The 21357-nt window shown below is 44.1% G+C and overlaps 2 protein-coding genes and 1 pseudogene across 4 annotated transcripts in view; 2 read left to right on the top strand and 1 right to left on the bottom strand.

The window, feature by feature from the left end:
- The window catches only part of KATNBL1 (katanin regulatory subunit B1 like 1), an 87404-nt gene that overhangs the window by 37457 nt on the left and 28590 nt on the right, over window positions 1-21357 (top strand). The window lies entirely within an intron of this gene.
- The window catches only part of LOC101043350 (small ribosomal subunit protein eS27-like), a 38602-nt gene extending 17245 nt beyond the window's left edge, over window positions 1-21357 (top strand). The window contains exon 1 of the mRNA XM_074394159.1: window positions 1-21357. This exon is cut by the window's left edge and continues 17245 nt beyond it. Within this exon, the coding sequence (XP_074250260.1) occupies window positions 20049-20300 (252 nt within the window). The 5' untranslated portion in view covers window positions 1-20048 and the 3' untranslated portion in view covers window positions 20301-21357.
- On the bottom strand, window positions 12590-15112 carry LOC101038683 (BEN domain-containing protein 3 pseudogene; annotated as a pseudogene).

Below are 21357 nucleotides of genomic sequence, written 5' to 3'. Positions count from 1 at the left end.
CTCTGTTGTCTAGGCTGGAGTGCAGTGGCACAATCTCAGCGTAACTGCAGCTTCCACCTCCCAGGCTTAAGCTGTGCTCCCACCTCAGCCTCCCAACTAGCTGGGACTACAGGTGCGTGCCACCATGCTCAGGTAGTTTTATTTTTATTTTTTTCAATCCGAGTCTCGCTGTGTCGCCCAGGCTGGAGTGTAGTGGTGTGATCTCAGCTCACTGCAACCTCCGCCTCCCGGGTTCAAGTGATTCTCCTGCCTCAACTGTCTGAGTAGCTGGGATTACAGGTACATGCCACCATGCCCAGCTAATTTTTGTATTTTTAGTAGAGGCAGGGTTTCATCTTGTTGGTCAGGCTGGTCTCAAACTCCTGACTTTGTGATCCACCCACCCTGTCCTCCCAAAGTGCTGGGATTACAGGTGGTGTGAGCCACCTCACTTGGCTCTCATGTGATTTTTAAAGTTTTTTGGTTTTTTTTTTTTCTTGTAGAGACAGGGTTTCACTATGTTGCCCAGGCTGGTGTCAAACTCCTGGACTCAAGTGCTACTTCCCACTTCGCCTTTCAAAGCACTAGAATTACAGGTATGACCCATCGCGCCTGGCCCTAAATCATATTTTCAAAAAAATACTTTAATGTGTAGGAAAACATAATATTAATGACAAAATGCAGTATATAAAACTAAACTGCAGGCCAAAAGCTGTGGTTAACGCCTATAATCTCAACCCTTTGGGAAGCCAAGGAGGGCGGATCATGAGGTCAGGAGTTCGAGACCAGCCTGGCTGATATGGCGAAATCCAGTATCTACTGAAAATACAAAAATTAGCTAGGCATGGTAACATGCACTTGTAGTCCCACCTACTGGGTAGGCTGAGGCAGAAGAATCACTTGAACCCAGGAGGCAGAGGTTGCAGTGAGCCGAGATTGTGCCACTGCGCTCCAGCCTGGGTGACAAAGTGAGACTCCATCTTAAAAAACAAAAACAAAAACAAAACAAAACAAAAGTAAATTAACTGCATGGGAGGAAACGTAGTTGAATAACTGGTTATTTTACTGTTTTTTGTTTGTTTGTTTGTTTGTTTTGTTTTGTTTTTGAGACAAGGTCTCTCTCTTTCACCCACGCTGGAATGCACTGGTGCAATTGTAGCTTACTGCTGCCTTGACCTCCTGGGCTCAAGTCATCCTCCTGCCTCAGTGTCCTGAGTAGCTGGGACTACAGGTGCATACCACTATGGCTTGCTATAATTTTTACATGTTTTGTAGAGACAGCGTTTCACCATGTTGCCCAGGCTGGTCCCAAACTCCTGGGCTCAAGCGATCCAACTGCCTTTGTCTCCCAAATTGCTGAGATTACAGGAACATAGCCAGCCTACTGGTGATATTTTTATTTTATTGAATGATTGAGACAGAGTCTTGCTCTGTTTCCCAAGCTGGAGTGCAGTGGCCCCATCTCTGCTCACTGCAACCTCTTGTCTCCCAGGTTCAAATATTTCTTGTGCCTCAGGCTCCCAAATAGCTGGGATTACAGATGTGTGCTACCACACCTTCCTAATTTTTGTATTTTTAGTAGAGACGGGGTTTGCCATATTGGCAAGGCTGGTTTCAAACACGTGGCCTCAAGTGATCTGCCTGTCTCAGCCTTACAGAGTGCTGAGATTACAGGCGTGAGCCACTGCACCTGGCCTTAAGTTATTTTTAAAGTAAGTAATATTTATATGAGATGCAAAATTTGGTATAAAGAGGGCATAAAGTAAAAATGTTGGCCGGGCGCGGTGGCTCAAGCCTGTAATCCCAGCACTTTGGGAGGCCGAGGTGGGTGGATCACGAGGTCGAGAGATCGAGACCATCCTGGTCAACATGGTGAAACCCCGTCTCTACTAAAAATACAAAAATTAGCTGGGCATGGTGGCACGTGCCTGTAATTCCAGCTACTCAGGAGGCTGAGGCAGGAGAATTGCCTGAACCCAGGAGGCGGAGGTTGCGGTGAGCCGAGATCGCGCCATTGCACTCCAGCCTGGGTAACAAGAGTGAAACTCCGTCTCAAAAAAAAAAAAAAAAAAAAAGTAAAAATGTTAACTACTGTTGTTCCCCAGCTTCCGGGTTCACCTTTCCAGAAGCATTCAGTGATTGTTGGGGGATATTCTAAAAAGAGATTATTTTTTCCATATTTATTTCTGATTTTTTCTTCTTCTATGCAGCCTTCTCCCTGTACCCAAATCCAGGAGTGTGGAGTGAGAAGGAGGGACAGCATGTAGTCTTTCTACAAACATCTGCTTTTATTTGTCTCTTCCCCCTGGCTGGACTTTCATATTACTCTTACTAAGACAAAGTTGATTGCATCTACAGTCATTAAAGAGAACACCATGCTCTAGGCCTAAAAGCGAGAGACATGCCATTTTCTCTGTATCATTGCAGAACATTGCCATAAATGTATGTTTCCCATAAATTGGCTTCGTTCGCTGAAATGGTCTAGTATCCTATTTCTTGTAACTTTTGAGAATTTTTTTTTTTTTTTTAGATGAAATCTCACTCTGTCGCCCAGGCTGGAATGCAGTGGTGCCATCTCTGCCCACTGCAACCTCCACCTCCCGCATTGAAGCAATTTTCCTGCCTCGGCCTCCAGAGTAGCTGAGATTCCAGGCATGTGCCACCACGCCTGGCTATGCTTTTTTTTTTTCTTTTTTTGAGACAGAGTCTCACTCTCACCCAGGCTGGAGTGCAGTGGCACAATCTCAGCTCACTGCAACCTCCACCTCCCAAGATCAAGCGATTCTCTTGCCTCAGCCTCCTGAGTAGCTGAGATTACAGGCGCATGCTACCGTGCCCAGCTAATTTTTGTGTTTTTAGTAGAGACGGGGTTTCAACATCTTGGCCAGGCTGGTCTCAAACTCTTGACCTCGTGATCCACCCGCCTCGGCCTCCCAAAGTGCTGGGATTACAGGCGTGAGCCCCTGCACCTGGCCTAAGTTTTTGTATTTTTAGTAGAGGTAGGGTTTCACCGTGTTAATCAGGATGGTCTTGATCTCCTGACCTCATGATCCGCCTGCCTTGGCCTCTCAAAGTGCTGGGATTACGGGTGAGAGCCACCATGCCTGGCTGAATTTTTAATCATGTAAAAAAGCAGAGAGGGTAGTAGAATGAACTTTCCAATTACGCAGCTTCATCAATTATCAACATATCTTACTTCATTGATACTCCCTATTCTATGCAAATTCTAAATATAATCTAAATTTATCTGTAGGATGGATTTCTAAAACACTCTCAACAAACAACAAAACACATAACCACACTACTGTTCAACTAAAAATAATTAACATTGATTAATAACAATTCCTTACTCTCATACACTGCTGATCAGGATGTAAAATAGTATAACCACTATAAAAAAATTTGTGGGCAATTTTCTTTAAAACTTCAGCATACACCTACCATAAAACCCAGCCATTTCACTTCTGGGTATTTACCCATGAGAAGTGAAAGCATATGTTCATACAAGTGTACATGATTTATAGTAATTTTACTAATAGTGAAAAATTGAAACAACCAAAACGTCCATCAGTAAGTGAGAAAACAAATTGTGGTATGGCCACATAATAGAATACTGGTTAACAATAAAAAGGAATAGACTGTTACTACATGAATGCAACAGCATGGATGATTCCCACATTAGTTATGCTAGTATATGATTTATATGAAGTTCTTGAAAATGCATACTAATCTGTAGTGACAGAAATGCATTGAAATGGTCGGGGAGGGATATACATTTCAAGTTTTGTTTTTTCTTAAACTAGGATCTAAGCAACATCCAAACATTGTATTTAGTTGATACAGTCCTTAAGTGTTTCTTAATATGTAGGTTCATCCTCTTATTTTCTTGAGAAGCATTTGTTGAGAACACTGAGTCATCTAACCCAAAGAAAGTTTTCTGGATTTTTCTAATTGCATCCTCATGGTTGCATTAACAGGTTCCTGTGTCTTCTGTATTTCCATTAAACAACTAGTTGGTAACAAGCAGTTGAAGCTTAATTATGTTTAGGTTAGATTTTTTTTGGCAAGAATATTTGTTAGTAGTGTTGTTAATATTTCCTGTTGTATTATATCAGGAGGCATATAATGTCTGGTTGTCTCTGTTTTTGATGCTGAAATTGATTGGTGTATTGGATGTTGTCAACCTGATCTATCCATTGTAAAGTTTCCCATCACCTTCTGTAACTGTTTTTTGCTTTCTATTCATGCTCAAATTGAGGAACCATTTCTGGAGAACTGGAAATTCGAAAATGTGGAAATCTCTGGATTCTGAGTTTTTAGTATAGAAGAATTTTACTATATTTGCTTAACTAGACAGCTTTCCTTTATTTCATGTTTACAATTTCCTGCTTGTCTTTGGGACTACTGTGCCTACTGTGACCTGAGATGTCTTCTGGGATGCTTCATTGCCTCTTAAATTAGATGAAATGCTTCTGCGTTTTTAGTAAACTGTATCTATTCCTCTTTTATAGCACTCATTACTCATATGTATTGGCTTCTTTGTCATTCATCTCCACTAGGTTGTAAGCTTCTTAGAAGTAAGAATGTACTTCTTATTCATCTCTTGGTACATAGTAGTGCTAAATCAATACATGTTGGATTGAATACATACACATTTAATTGTTTAAGAAATGAACCCTAAAATACCAGTACTGAAACATACAAAGGTAACATTTAATTTTCTCTTTTGAACAAAATTTGTATGTAATATTAGTAAGAGATAATAAAAACATTTTTGTTTGCTGTGTAAGTAAACTGCAGAGAACAAAACAGAGGGAAGAGACAAATGTAGTTAGCTTTGTGCCATCTTTATTAAGTCTTGTTGTTTGGGAAACTGTCTCCTCTCTTTCAAAGAGTAAACATTTTTGTTTTTTCATTTTGGTTAAATGAATGACTATTTTATAGTGACCTCTGATCGTATTTTGTGATATCAAGTATTTTAAACCTTTGATATTTGACAGACTTTGAAAGCAAAATTTCAAGTTCTAAGTTTTTTTGCCTCAAACTTTTTTTGGATATTGGGTTCCCTGAAGTCCAAGAGAGATTTATTAGGCTTATTTGGTGTTAGATTTATACAAGGAGGCATTATCAAATGCAAGCTGGTGTTTAACTTTCTTTGGGTTATATTTATATACATGTGGTATTAGTATGTGTTTCAGGGTCAGGCACAGTGGCTCACGCCTGTAATCCCAGCACTTTGGGAGCCCAAGGCGAGCAGATACCCTGAGGTCAGGAGTTTCAGACCAGCCTGACCAGCATGGAGAAACCCTGGCTTACTAAAAATACAAAATTAGCCATGCATGGTGGTACATGCCTGTAATCCCAGCTCCTCAGGAGGCTGAGGCAGGAGAATCGCTTGACCTTGGGAGTGTAGGTTGTGATGAGCTGAGATTGTGCCAGTGCACTCCAGTGTGGGCAACAAGAGCAAAACTCTTGTTGTATCTTCAAAAAAACAAAACCAAAAAGTGTTCCAGGTTGTATGAAATTCCTAAAATTTGATGTCTTAATTATTGTTAGTATGTCAGTAATGGCTTCTATGTTACATTTTTGTATGCCACAGAAGTAACCAAATGTCCTTGTCAGTTGTGCCTGTCCTGAGATTTTTGTCATCCACAATTGTTTTGCTTTGATTCATTTCAAAAAGCAGCTTATAATCAGCTATAATCCAGGGCATACTTCTTTGGGAGTTCATGAAAAGGACTTGAATGCAGGCATCTGATAATTTTGGAAATTGTGCCGTGATACTAGAGAGAAAACTTCCAGGACTAACTAAAAGGCTGATGCGTTCATAAAAATTACTAATCCAGTATGAAGCAGAGCAGGAGTTGATTGCACGGGCAGAACTAATGGAGAACTGAAATAATTTTGTATGGTTTTTTTGTTGGAAACACTGCTGATTCTTTTTGTTTGGATATTCAGAGTCGAGAGAACTTTTCCACCCCCATCTTTTGAGACAGAGTCTCACTCTGTTGCCCAGGTTGGAGTACAGTGGCACAGTCTTGGCTCACTGCAACCCCCACCTCTCAGGTTCAAGCAATTCTCATGCTTCAGCCTCCCAAGTAGCTGGGATTACAGGCATGTGCCATCATGCCTGTCTAATTTTTGTATTTTTAGTACAGATGGGGTTTCACCATGTTGCCCAGGCTGATATCGAACTCCTGGCCTCAGCTGATCTGCCTGCCTCAGCCTCCCAAAGTGCTGGGATTACAGACATGAGCCACCGCACCCAGCTCACTTGAGCTAATTATAACCTTTAACAGCTGAATAGAGTATACAGAATTTGAGGTGTATTTCTGTCTGCCCAGTTTCTCTAGAATTCATAAATTATTTGTGATTTTTTTTTGTTTTGAGATGGTGTCTCGCTCTATCGCCCATGCTGAGTACAATGGCATGATATTGGGTCACTGCAACCTTCACCTCCCAGGTTCAAGCAATTCTCTTGCCTCAACCTACCAAGTTGCTGGGATTATAGGTATCTGCCACCACACCTGGCTGATTTTTGTATTTTTAGAATATATGGGGTTTCACCATATTGGCCAGGCTGGTCTCAAACTCCTGCCCTCAAGTGATCCACCTGCCTTGGCCTCCCAAAGTGCTGGGATTACAGGCATGAGTCACCGTGCCTGGACTGTTTGTGAATATTCTTGATTCGTGGCAATGTGGTTGTTTGCATAAGTTTAGTAAGAACCTGTTTTCTTTTATTATGGGACACCGATGGAGGAACTGGGTATTTTTCCAGGGCTTTGACTGAAACAGTGTTGTGATAGGTTCCAACAAAACCATTTTAGGAGAGCCTATGTAGACAGAGTTTTGCTGGACTTTGTGTGGGTAATCCGGCCAAGTATAGTTGGACTGAAGCTTATTTTACAGGTAGCTTGGTTCTACTGTGATTTATCTTTGGTGGAAGTAGGGAACTGGAGAGGGAAACATCGTATTTCAGAGGAAAACTATAGTATAACAATGATTAACCCTTGATTCCTGGGTGGCCATGTTGTTACAGGATCTCTGAGGTGTCAGTTTTTCTAGCCAGAAACCTCTGTGGCTGCCTTGCCTTTGCCCAGGTTCTTGTCCTGTGTCCAGGAAGAATGAGGTACACAGACAAGTGAAGGGTACAAGAAGAGTTTTATTTAGTGTTAGAGCTCAGAGGAGTGGGTAGCTCCTTTCTGTAGGCAGGTCATCCAGTTGTGTTCAGCTCTTAGCAGAGAGGAGGTCCTGGAGAGGGTGGCTTCTCTCCACAGACAAGTCATTCTGCCATTTCTGCAGGTCTCTGAAGGTCTCAGTAGAGAGGATAGCTCCTCTCTTCTGCTTGGTCATCTCTGCAGCTTTCAGCGGAGTGGGTACTCCTGTCTGCGGCTGGTGGTCCCATCTTCTCCAGCCATCAGCAGAGAAGATACTCCACTCTGCAGCTGGTCATCCTCTTCTGTCATTTCTGTGTCATCTTTGTCGTCTGGCATCCTCTGCCCTGATCTGCCTGAGCCCAAGGCTTTTATGGACCTCACAGGGAAGGAAGTGCATGCCAGTTGGTCCGTGGGCTGCCGTGCATGGGCCTGGAAGAGGCACCATGAGTCCCCATTCTAGTCCTCGGGACTGGCAGCTCACCCTCTTTTTTTCAGGTCCTCCCTGGCCTGAGGATGGGAGACCCCACGCCTTTCCACTCAGGACTCTGTCTGCCTCCTGCTGCCATTCATGGCCCTGTAACTTGGCCCCAACCCTGCACCCAGATCAGAGCAGGCAATGGAAGCAGAGAGAGGCCAGGCAGAGGGAGCAGACACCCCTGAACCTGCAGGGTTGTTAGGGGGTATTCTTCTTGGGGGTACCTACAGGTGTAGGCTGCAGGGATGCCCGGGTCCTGCACCTGGGAGGGCAGCCACAGCTGCATAGGGGACCTCTCATCCTGTCAATTTGGAAGAGGCAGGGGCGCCTGTCTCCAGCTCCTGCCTGCTTCCTGGAATGGGAAGCCCAGGTCTGCAGCTATGGGTGTGGTGGCTACAGCTGCCCAGAAAGGCAGATCCTGCCTGTTCCCGGCTCCCCAAAGAGCACAGGGAGGCTGAGATCCACAGCTGCAGTCTGGGCAGCTGTAGTCCGCTTGGGCGGGGCTCCTGCTTGCTCAGTAAAGCAGGCCTGGGTCTGCAGCTACAGTGGCATGGGGAGCTCCTGTTCCAACTTGTAAGGGGCCGGCTCCCACTGGCAGCCCAACTGCGCTTCCCTGCAGCAACGGCATCATGGCAGCAACCACTGCCATCAGCATGGTCACTCATGGTATCAAGTTGCCAACAATGCCCCTTCTCAGCATGAAGCAGCCAGAAAGATCAGTGACCAGACTCCCCATGTCTGAGGAACTGATAAATAGAAAGGGGTGTACTGAAATGGGCCAATTGTCCCATAGAACTGATGTTTATGGTTTATTTGAATAAACATAAAAATTGACCCTCTCAGTCTTAAAACTTTGAGAAAATAACTCTTTTCTTATGTGCATACCTTTCTCAGGAAACCAACCAGCAAGCCTCTCAGATAGTATCATGGAACTAAAACTTACCAGATCATACCATCTGGACAATGAAACACCAGACCCCTTATTTGTCCTGATTGCCACCTGTTTCCTATTGACCAACTCTTCTATATTACCCCTCCCTAACACCTGTTTTCCTGCAAGTAGACATTTCTTCCCTGTTATATAAACCCCTGATTTTAGTTGGTCAGAGAGATGGATTTAAGGCAGATCTTACATTTCTTCAGTTTCGGCCTTCTTCCTGATTAAAGCCTTCCCTGGCGGTACTCATTGTCTCAGTGATTGGCTTTTCTATAAGCCAAGTAGCAGGACCTAGACCAAACCTCTCGTGTTCTGGTAACAGTACTTTGAGTGTGGTGATACTCATTTGTTCACTAGAGAATATATATGTATAGGTATACATTTATATTTAATAATAATTGATTTGCAGTTTACATTGCATACATAAATGTATGAAATGTAGTTGCTGCCCAAGAGAAGTTTTGCAGTCTATTTGGCAAGAGGAGACACACCTGCATCAGTTATTGCCCAGTCATATCTTACCTTTAGGCCTTCAATTATTTGTAGATTGTTAAAAGTCTTAAACTGTGCAATATTAACTAAGTACAAAAAGAGAGAGTGAAGGAAGAAATCAACAAAGACAGGGATCAAGAAGTGCTTCATAGGCCAGGCATGGTGGCTCCTGCCTGTAATCCCAGCATTTTGGGAGGCCAAGGCAGGCGGATCTCTTGAGCCCAGGAGTTTGAGACCAGCCTGGGCAACATGGCAAAACCTAATCTCTACAAAAAATACAAAAATTAGCTGGGCATGGTGGCACGTACCCATAATCCCAGCTACTTGGGAGGGTAAGGTGGCAGGATCATTTGAGTCTGGGAAGTCAAGGCTGCAATGAGCCATGATCATGCCATGCATTCCAGCCTGGGCACAGAGTGAGACCCTGTCTCAGAGAAGTGTTTCAAGGAGGAATATTTGATCACTCAGTCATTGAGAGAGGCTATGATGAAATAGAAAGGAAGGAAGGAGAAGTTGTAGGGAGAAGAAACATTTTGTTTTAATCAAATGAAACATTAAGAGAGACAGGAAGTATTAATAGCAAAAGCTACAGATAGTTACAATGAGTTTAGGATTTTTGTTGTTGTTGAGGCAGAGTCTCACTCTTGCCCAGGCTGGAGTGGCTCACTGTAGCCTACCCTCCCAGGTTTAAGTCATTCTACTGTCAGTTTCCCGAGTAGATGGGACTACAGGCACCCACCACTATAGCCAGCTAATTTTTGTGTTTTTAGTAGAGACGGGGGTTTTACCATGTTGGCCAGGCTAGCCTTGAACTCCTGATCCACTCGCCTCGGCCTCCCAGAATACTGGAATTACAGGCATGAGCCACCATGCCCAGCTGAGTTTAGGAGTTTCTACCTTTTTTCCTTTCCTTCCTATAAAAGATTTAATGTGGTTAGTTTTTTAAGTTTTTGCCACCTTCTCGTAAATTGAATCCCTTGATCTCTGTGTGGCATTCCAATATTAGTACTCTGACAAACTTTGCCTACCACTTTGAAATCACTTTGCACATCAAAATATTCTCTCAGGTTTTGAGTTTGGTCATTAACTTACTTATTCTTCTTTCTCTTTATTCTAGTTTCCTCTTTTGTTAAAAAATAATTTTATTGTCTGCACGTTTTTCTCATTTTTTTGGAGGCAAGGTAAATCCATAAACATCTTTACTTTCATAGATTTAAAAGAATGAGACTCAGCTGTTTCCAAGGTTACAGAGCTAGTTCCGTAGGAAAGCTAGGAATTTGAACATGGATCTGTTTGACCTAATCTTTTTAGCTGCACCAGCCTTTAAAATTTTGAATGAGTCTTTAATTTTTTACCCGGATGATAAATTGTGATGCCTACCTGCATAATGAGTAGAAAGCTTTCCAGAGAGCTGGGAGGGACAGGAGGAGCCTGGAGGCCTTTGCAAATTAAGTTTTTTGTTTGTTTGTTTGTTTGTTTTTTGAGATGGAGTTTTGGAGTTTCGCTCTTGTTACCTAGGCTGGAGTGCAATGGCACGATCTCGGCTCACCACAACCTCCGCCTCCTGGGTTCAGGCAATTCTCCTGCCTCAGCCTCCTGAGTAGCTGGGATTACAGGCACGTGCCACCATGCCCAGCTAATTTTTTGTATTTTTAGTAGAGACGGGGTTTCACCATGTTGACCAGTAGGGTCTCGATCTCTTGACCTCGTGATCCACCCACCTTGGCCTCCCAAAGTGCTGGGATTACAGGCTTGAGCCACCGCGCCCGGCCGCAAATTAAGTTTTAACTCCCATTGACCTCTGAGTAAGAGAGCACTTACCCTGCATCATTGTATGCAAAGGGTACTGAGGACATCCTCAGTAAGCAGGGTCAGACCCAGCCCACACAGCTGAGCGGAGCAAACAGAAAACCAGTAGGGCTGGCCTTGGTAGTCACCTATCAAAACCAAAATTCCACATACTTAGAGGAATGTTTCTGGCACCTCCAGGATTGAAGAGTAACCAGTTTCATGGAGAAAAAGGAATGGGTGGGCCAAGGGGTGCCATACTTCTCAGCCCTGTCAAGCAAATACCAAGTGTCCAAGTAGTCTAGTGAAAAACCATAGATAGCATGTGCTCTGTGCCCCAGTTTCTTTTAAGTCAGATTATTGAGGTATCCTTTCCATGAGTTTTGGCAGTTGTATAATCACTACCACAGTCAAAATACAGAACATGTCCCTCTCCTCAAAATGTTTCCTCTTATCCTTTTGTAGTCAGCTTCCTTCCTTTTCTCTGCCAGTCACGATATTTTTCTTTATGCATATATTTGCCATTTCTAGAATGTCATGAAAATGAAGTTGTGTAATATGTAGTATTTTGAATGTGGCATCTTTCACTTAGTATAATACATTTGAGACTTATTCATGTCGTTATGTTTGTTAGTAGTTCATTGTTTTTTACTGGTGAGTAGTTGTTCATTTCTATAGAAAAAAACTCATGACTAAATCAGTCTAGGAAAGTAAACATTTACCTCAGGTGGGGTGTATATACATCCCGGTATGCCCGGAATGATCTGATTTATGCCTATTGTCCAAGCATAATTTTTAACTGTAACTTCTTTCACTCTCAAAAGTGTCCTAGTTTGGATGATAAATTCTACGATCACTCTAAACGAGGGCATGCCAAGATGTGATTATATTTCACTTGCTTTACAGTGCTGTCAGATTTGCCTTCCAGAACACCATAATTGTATATATTTATATTTCTTGTAAATATTATTGGTGTTAGTAGTAACAGCGTAATCTCATTTTGATTTTCACAGCAATATTCCCATTTTGCATTTGAGAAAACAGATTTGGAATGAAATAAATGACCTGCCAAAAATCATGAGCTAGAAAGTGATAAAAAAAACTGCATCATCTGTTTAATACATTCAGCCCTTAATCTCTCATATTAATTGGGAGGCATTACAGTGTATTGGTTATGAACGTATGCAATGGAGGCAGAATACCTGAGTTCCAGTGCAGACTCTTCACCTTATTTTGTCGTTTAATCTCTGGCAAATTATTTAAGCTTTTCATGCCTTTATTTTCTTAACTATAGAAAGAGGATAATATGTCTACAGTGCCTACACCTGGAATATGGTAAATTTTTGGTAAAGGCTAGGTGTTATTTTTAATACTTTTTTTTTTTTTGAAAATTTTTAAAGGGTTTCTTTTTACCTAAAAAAATGGATTAAAATGGAAGATGTAAAATATGGGAAGAGGAGCAAGAGAGTAGCTGAGTTTGCATGTTAAGCTGTGAGGGGCTGGGGAGGGCACAGCCAGGGAGAGGGGACCCCCGTCCTCTGGGCCCTGCCCTCACAGCTTGCTCTCCCCACACTCAGGCTGCCCCAGGGCATAGCAGGACAGAAGTTAAGTAGGAGAGACCAAACTCAAGGCTTCTTTGTTGTAGTTGGGTGGGTGTTTACGTGTGCAAATGTAGTAAGTCACTCCCCAGGGACATAAGGTGCCTGTCTGTGGATGACATAGGCGTGCCCCCACAGGATTGCTCAGTCCCAAGGGTGTCCATCACTCAGCCTCTGGTGACCCTGAGTCTCTGGGCAGGCCACAGGCTTTCACTTCTTCACTTTTGGCTTTCTTGAGGATGTCGCATTTTTTCCTGTTGGTGCGGCGGCACCTCTCGTCGATGCTAGTGATACATTCGTAGTGCCACACCTCCTCCATCTTCTCCACTGAGTAGACGGCTTCCACGTAGTGGCGGATGAGCCGCAGCCACTTGGGGTCCAGCTGCTTCTTGTTGCAAGCCCCGGAATGGTTGTACTGTAGTCAGAGTTTCTCGGCAGCGAATAGTTCGGGAAACAGGCAGACGAGGAGCTAGGCGGCAAAGTTGCCCATGGAGAGGCTCTGCTGCACGATCTCACGCACCTCCTTGTTGGATAGCAGGTAGGGAGAAGGCACTGGGAAGTCAGGCGAGGGGACCACCAGCTCATCCAGGGGGATCTTGCAAAAGTCCTTGCGGCTTCTCTCGGGGGGCAGCGGGGTCCCCTCAAACTCCTCCCGGAACCTCTCGGGGTTGATTGCATAGCTGGTCAGGTCTCTGCACTCAGGGCCTGGCACATGGACCTTGCGCTGCTGCTGGTAGGAGCGCCTCTGCCCCGTGTCCCGGCGCCGACAGCGCTCATCTAGTTTGCCCACGAACTCCAGGGTCCAGACATGGTCGTTTTTGGCGCTCGGGTAGAGCAGCTGCACATAGTGGCGGATGAGCTTGATGCGGGACGGGTCTAGCTGCTTCTTGCCCGGGGAGCCGCTGCAGTTGTACTGCTTGCGCAGGTTCCCGTGCGTGAAGAGCTCAGGGAACAGGTGCACCAGCAGGCGCGAGGCTAAGTTGCCGATGGACAAGCTGCTCTCGTAGATGCTCCGCTGCTGCTCCTTGCTGAGCAGGCAGTCGGCGCCAGGCACTTCGAAGTCGGGCTGGGGTATCTCCATTGTCCAAGTCGATGGGCACCAGCCAGATATTCTTGGATGCTAGCCCTCGAAGCTGTCCTCCACCTTGACCACTGAGATGTCGTCAGGCAGGCTGGAGGAGTCGTAGCAGGCATCGTTCGGGGGCTCGCCTTCGCTGCCCACGTCCAGCCCCAGGCCCTCGAGCTCGTGGTTGATGCGCTTGGCGCACTGCTGCAGCCAGGCTTCCTCCTCCTGCATGCCGGGGAAGTAGATCTCCGTGTAGTTGCGGATGATCTGCAGTCGCTGTGGGTCCAGCTCCTGCTTGCCGACATCCCTGTAGCAGCTGTACTGCTCACCCAGTTTGCGGTAGTCGAAGAGCTTGGGGAAAAGCCGGTGGAGGAGGAAGACGGCAAACTCGCCTGTCGAGGAGGCTTCGTCCAGGAACTAGGTGAGGTCCTCCGTGCCCACCACGTGATCTGAGGCGATGGTGCTGCTCCGGTCCAGAGACAGGGCCTCTTCCTGGTCTTTGCTGTCCAGGAAGTGGCTGGGGTCCACCTGCTTCGCCTCAAAGCAACTGGCGACCTGGCCACTGGACTGGCTGTCCTCCATTTCCCGCTGGGCTCCAGAAGCGGCTGAAGAAGTCGTTCAGCTGGGGCAAACACTCGGCCTGCCACACCGCCGTGTCCTTCACGGAGGGGTAGTAGACCTCCACATAGTTGCGGATGAGCTCCAGGTGCAGCGACTCCAGCTTGCGGTTGGCCGCAAAGCCACAGGCACTGCAGTCTCGGGAGAAGTCCACATCACTGAAGAGCTCAGGGAACAGCTGCACCAGCAGGCGGCAAGCCAGGTCCCCGCCTGACAGGCTCTGGTCCACGATCTGCTTGAGCTCTATGGCCGTGAGCTAGTACTCGGGCGAGGGGGTGGGCAGGTGGAATTTGGCCACCATCTCAGTGGGGCTCACCTGCTTCTTGATGCGGCTCACTTCAGGGAGAGCAGGTCCACCTTGCTGTGCAGCTGGGACATGTTGGATGTGAGGGTGTTGAGCATGTAGAACATCTTCTGGATCAGGAAGTAGATGTTGGGGTCGCTGTCAGTGGCTACCCCGGTGCTGCCACAGTCCCGCTTCTGTGGCTCATTCAGGAGCCGCAGTGGAGAGGGGCTGTGGCTGGCGTTTGCCTTCTCGAAGAGCTCGTACGTGTTTAGCAGGTCCCCCGAGGGAGGGTTCTTCTCCATGATCTTGTGTGAGATGCCATACAGAGGCTTCTTGTAGGAAGGGGTGGTGGCATCATTGCAGGGCTCCTCCTCGCCTGGCCATACAGAGCCCAGGCTCCTGCCCCTGCCGGCCGGCTCTCCGTTGCCTTGGCACGGCGAGCTGTTCTCGCGGTTCCGCATGCCTGCTAGGAGTGCCTCAGGGATCAGCCGCCACCTCTTCACGCTGGGGACAGAGTATAGCTGGCCATAGCTGACCAGCTGCTTTCGTTTGCTGGAGTCCTCGAAGGCAGTGAGGACGCTGTCCACAGAGTGCTTCTCAGAAGTCCTGGAATTCACCGAGCAGTCCAGAGCAGCATCTTCGGCTTGTGTCTCCACTTTCACAGTGTTATTTTTTAGAACTTTTTCTACATCTTCACTGAATTCAGTTGAGTTCATCTTCTATTTCACCATACAAGCCGTATTCCGTAATGGGGGCTGGACACATCTGGGACGCGGGTTCTGTACTTTGCCTGGCAGGCCCACGCCGAGTTTGGGCGCCACGTGGAGGGGAGGGCGCGGGGCCGGGGAGTGGGGGCCGCGCGCGGAGGGCCTGGCCAGGGCGGCCCCGGGAGGTGCTGGAGGCGGCGGCCGGGCGGGCACCGTGTGTTTTCCCCTCTCTTTGTGTGTGTCTGAGCGCTGCGCTCTCGTGTGACGTGACGGGACTCCGTGTGTCATTTCCACACAAGGACACAGGAGCCCCTGCTGCTGTGGAACCACAACCCCTCTGCCCCCACCTCCGGCCCGCCCCTCCCTCTTAGCGGGGCACATGCGGGACCAGCGGTGGCGCTCGGGTGCGCACTCTTTTAATGATACTATTAAATAACACCATTGTAGTTGAACTTTTCCCCTGGCAAAACCCTTTTTCCTCCCTATCCCAATATTTAAAAAAAAAAAAAAAAAAGCTGAAATATTTTGTGTTTTCTCTCTTCTAACTTAAAAAATTAGTAATTTATGTAATTATTATGAAGACTTTCAGTGTTTAAGAGGTGAAAGATTAATATGATCTGAGGAGAAATGAGAGTATGTCTGTGATATTTAGATGAATAGTTTAGTCTTGGTGTAGTAAATCAATTCCAAAAACTATTTCTTAGAAATCTGCATTTTTCAAATTTTATATGTATCTGTTAAAAATAAGATAGGATGTTGGCTAAGTTTGGGAATCATGAAATAATCTTGTGTGAGCTTCTTAGAGCCTTTTTAATATATTTTATTTCCAGGAAACAGTTAAACATACAGCATATCCAACCATACTTAAATAGAATAAAGCATCCGTTAAAATTCTTGGGAAATTCAGTGGTAGTGTTTTCCTATGAACACTTTAGGTAATGATTGTATAGCATGCTTTGCAAAGACCAGTAGAAGACCGGTGGCAGGAAAATCAAATAATTATTATGGTGATTTAGGCTTGAAGTTATCAGGCAGAAAAAAGATCTGAATGGATCTGTATATTTTGCAGAAAGGTTTTGTTGTGTTGTGTTGTGTTGTGTTGTGTGCTGTTTTTTGGAGACAGACCTCATTATGTTGCCTAGGCTGATACTGAACTCCTGGATTGCACAAGCAGTCATCCTGCCTCAGCCTCCCAAAGTGCTGGGATTACAGGCATGAGCCACTGTGCCCTGCCTGAAGGAAGATTTGAAAAGACTTAGTGATTTGTTAGAAAGGAGGAGAAAGGAGTCAAAATAACTCCCATGTTTCCAGTCTGAGAGAACTTTGCCAGTCATTTCAAATGTGATAACTAAGAAGGGCAGCAAGTTGGTTTGACATTGAAGAGAATTGTTTTAGATGTGTTGACTTGGACCTAGCAGTGGCTGACCAGGGGCCAAATACAAAGAAGTTAAGGAAGACCTGGGTCAAGAGAAATAACTGAAGCCATGAAAGTATATTTCCTTAATTTTAGTAGAGAGAGGAGTTGCTGGAGGAAAAGGAACCAGAAGAATGGTAAGGGAACGAGGAGAGTCAGGACAGCTGTGTCATATGAACAGAAAGAGTCCAGGAAGGGCCATGAAGTGACAAAAGAGCTAAATGGTGATGAAAAATGAGCAGTGTCAGTAGAGTTGGCTTGGCTGACTTTGATGAGCATCATCAGTGCTATAAAGGTTCCAATATATAGGTTTAATTTAAGATGCATTTTGTTTTTCAGATGAGAGAGCAAAATAAAAGCAAGATTACAAAGAGTTAATGAGAAAGTGGAAGCTAGAAAGCACTCATTGCAGAAATTTGGCAGGAAAGGGAAGCAGAGAAAGAATATAGGAGTTGATGGGGGGAATCTGATCTTGTTTGAAAGCAGAAGGGAGGAATAAGTTCAAAGGGAGAAATCAAAGATTTTTAAAAAGGATTTGTGGGAGCAAAGTCCAAACTGAGGTGAGAAAGCAAGAATTGAGAAAATTGGATGAAGTTGTCCTAATTTTGGAAAACTTAAAATAGATTCTTCTTTTGAAATACTACCTCCATGTATTGGCATTTCCACTTTTTTTTGTTTACTATAAGGGAGTTATATGACTAAGCCATGTTTTATAAGACAGTGATCTCATTAAGTTAAAAGTATTTACTTCTTCAGTAAATATTTTATAAAAATAATTCATGTTCATTGTAGAAAATAGAAAAACATGTTAAAATTATTTTTATAAAGTATTTACTGAAGAAGTAAATAAAATAAAAATAATTCATGTTCATTGTAGAAAATAGAAAAACATGTTAAGTAATGGGGGGAAAACACCCATGATCCCACCAGCAATAAATAATTTCTGTTAATGTTTTGATAGACCTTTTTTGAATGGACAGATCTTACCTATATCTCTTTTGAAAAACCAGGACCATACTGTTAAACTGGAGTGAGTCAAGGAATGCGCCACACTCTGAGATTGAATAATGAGTCCTTTATTTTAGCTGGCAACCGAGAGATGGCTAACACCCAAAATTCTCTCAGCCTCGAAGAAAGAGTTAGGGGGTTTTTTATACCCTAGTTTGAAAAGGGAGGGGGAACCTAGCTGAAGCAATTTTTTCTCAGAATCAGAGTAAGCAAAAAAGTTAAAAGGTAAACTAGGCCGGGCGTGGTGGCTCAGGCCTGTAATCCCAGCACTTTGGGAGGCCAAGGCAGGTGGATCATGAGGTCAAGAGATCGAGACCATCATGGTCAACATGGTGAAACCCCGTCTCTACTAAAAATACAAAAAATTAGCTGGGCATGGTGGCGTGTCCCTGTAATCCCAGCTACTCAGGAGGCTGAGGCAGGAGAATTGCCTGAACCCAGGAGGCAGAGGTTGCAGTGAGCCGAGATCACGCCATTGCACTCCAGCCTGGGTAACGAGCGAAACTCCATCTCAAAAAAAAAAAAAGGTAAACTACTACATGAGAAATAATACAGTACCAGGTGCAAGGGCTACAGCTGTCATAAAAAGACATAAAACTTATAGATATGGGGGCTCTGGGTACTCGACAGTACCTGCATTCCTGTGCTCTGCTGGTACTGCTTAACTCAGTCTCTTATCAGCAAATGCACTCCTGGATGTGCCTGGTGTCACCCTGCCCCATCTACATGCTACAGTTACTAATAATGAGGAGAATAACTAAAATGAAGAAGCTAAGATGGAGTCGGTCCTGCTCAAGAAGCTAACAAGAAGCCTCAACAGCTCTCAGCTAAGAAAGAGAGAGTCAGTTTAAGCTAACAAAAAGCAGATTATCACTATACTATGCATTTTAGTTTTCTGTTCTGCTTTTTAAAATACTATTGTTAGCCAGGTGGGATGTTTTGTGCCTATAGTCTTGGCTATTCTGGAGGCTGAAGTGGGAGAATCCCTTAAGCCCAGGAGTTTGAGGCTAGCCTGGGCAACATATGATACTATATCTGTTAAAAAAACAAACAAATGAAAAATACCATTGCTTTGGTTTCAAAGTACACTCCAGAGTTCATGTGTTGGAAACTTAATCCCCTATACAACAGTGTTTGAGAGATGGGACCTTTAAGAGGTGATTAGGTTATGAGGGCTCTGTCATGATTAGATTAATATTCTTATCACAAGAGCAGGTTCATATTGTGAAAGTGGGTTTCTTATCAAAGTAACTTTGGCCCTCTTGCTTTCTGTCATGCCCACTTGTCCTTCTACCTTCCACCATGGGTTGATGAAGCAAAAAGCCCCTTGCTAGATGTGGGCCCCTCAGTCTTGGACTTTCTAGCTTCCATAACTATACAAAATAAACCTCTGTTCTTTATAAATTACCCAGTCTCAGCTATTCTGTTGTAGTAGTGAAAAATGAACTAAGACAACCATTATTTTTGAATTTTCCTCCACTTCACAAAACAGTCTTTGAAAATAGTATTTTTAACATTCCATTGTAAGCACCAATCCCATTCAGATCAGCCTTGGCTTTCTCAGATCCGTTCTTATCACCTTCTTTTTTAACCTGATCTGTATTGCATTATGAAACATCAGAACTACAGATAATGCTATGGTTATTGAAAAATACTGCACATACTGAGAGTCTGGCAACTGAATTTAGGAGGAAGGAATCAGTATGTACAGGCCCTAAGGATTATCCCAGAAAAATCTTATGTTTACGTTCTCTTCCTCTTTCCTTCACTGAAATTCTTGAAGAAAAAAGTTCATGTTCATCTTTCCCTTTCATTTTTTTGCATGGTAGCTGCTTCTTGGGAAAAATTGTGATAATTTTTTTATGCGATCCATAAATCTCCTGGTAGGCCTTAGAAAAGAGGAAAAAGGTTACCTATGTTAGATGAAGGAAAGATGGTAGATAGCTTATAGCTTATGTTCATCTGTCCACCTATTGTTATCCCCTCAGAAAAATTAGTACTCTCATCTTATTTGGCTTGAATAAGCTTTTTATTCAGGATTGAAAATGTTTACTTGAAAACAAATTGGATTGAATTAATGAAAATAGAAATGTGGTTGAATGGCATGGATTCTACATCCTGTGATCTGCTATTAACTGTCTTTGGGTTAGTTACTTGACATCTCTGGGTTAAAACAAATAGCTAAAGCTTTACATTCTAAAACTCTTTAATGTCTTATGTATTGTATTACTGTAGTGGTTATAAACTGTTTTCAACCTCAAGATTCCTGAGAGATAACTGGATATACCCTTTGCCATAGTGGGAGTGACTGTGTAGTAGTGACTGAAGGAGAAAGTTTCTTTGTACACAGCTATGCTTTGATTTTCAAGAGGAGGAATGAAATTGCCTCATGAAATTACAGAGTTGGCTGGACGTGGTGGCTCACGCCTATAATCCCAGCACTTTGGGAGGCGGAGGCAGGTGGATCACAAGGTCAAGAGTTCGAGACCGCTTTTCCGCCGGTGACGACCTACCCACGAGAACATGCCTCTCGCAAAGGATCTCCTTCATCCCTCTCCAGAAGAGGAGAAGAAACACAAGAAGAAACGCCTGGTGCAGAGCCCCAATTCCTACTTCATGGATGTGAAATGTCCAGGATGCTATAAAATCACCACGGTCTTCAGCCATGCACAAACGGTAGTTTTGCGTGTTGGCTGCTCCACTGTCCTCTGCCAGCCTACAGGAGGAAAAGCAGGGCTTACAGAAGGATGTTCTTTCAGGAAGAAGCAGCACTAAAAGCAGTCTGATCAAGATGAGTGGGAAACCATCTCAGTAAACAAATTTTGGATTTAAAAAAAAAAAAGAGTTCAAGACCATCCTGGTCAACATGGTGAAACCCCGTCTCTACTAAAAGTACAAAAAATTAGCTGGGCATGGTGGCGCGTGCCTGTAATCCCAGCTACTCGGGAGGCTGAGGCAGGAGAATTGCCTGAACCCAGGAGGCAGAGGTTGCAGTGAGCCAAGATCACGCCATTGTACTCCAGCCTGGGTAACAAGAGCGAAACTCCGTCTCAAAAAAAAAAAAAAATATTACAGAGTTAAACACTATGTAAATTATAAAATATGTAGTATATTAATGGAAAAAGAAAGCTTAACTTGATCTTGAGCTGTAACTTAAGGTATTACAAACAAAAGTCTAGACATGTTCCATTCCTGTATGATGAATTTTTCTCATTATTGCAAGTAAATACAGAGTATGTCAACATTTAGAGCTGTTTAATCTTTTTTTTTTTTTTTTTTTGAGACAGCGTTTTGCTCTTGTCGCCCTGGTTGGAGTACAGTGGCTCACTGCAACCTCTGCCTCCCATGTTCAAGTGATTCTCCTGCCTCAGCCTTCCAAGTAGCTGGGATTACAGGCTTGTGCCACCATGCTCAGCTAATTTTGTGTTTTTAGTAGAGAGGGGTTTCACCATATTGGTCAGGCTGGTCTCGAACTACTGACCTCAAGTGATCCAACCGCCTCCGCCTCCCAAAGTGCTAGGATTACAGGCGTGAGCCATCATGCCCAGCCTAGAGCTGTTAAATCTTTTGATTTGGCAGCCATTATAGTAGATTATATAAAAAGATCACTTTTCATTTTTCTGGTAGGTGATAGCTACTATGTAAAGAGAATTTCTCTCTGCAGTTCCTTCTACATGTTTCTGTTTTTCTGTCTTCTCAGGATGTCAGGATGATACCTTAGCCAACACTATTATATTTATTTAAGAAAATACGCACTATATCTAATATTCAGGATAGTTATGTACAGTTAGTATATTGACCCCTTAATCATTTATTCTCTTAAGACCTTATT

Source organism: Saimiri boliviensis, chromosome 2 (assembly GCF_048565385.1).
Source record: "Saimiri boliviensis isolate mSaiBol1 chromosome 2, mSaiBol1.pri, whole genome shotgun sequence".
Lineage (NCBI taxonomy): Eukaryota > Metazoa > Chordata > Mammalia > Primates > Cebidae > Saimiri > Saimiri boliviensis.
This window is presented reverse-complemented; position numbering and strand designations above follow the sequence as displayed.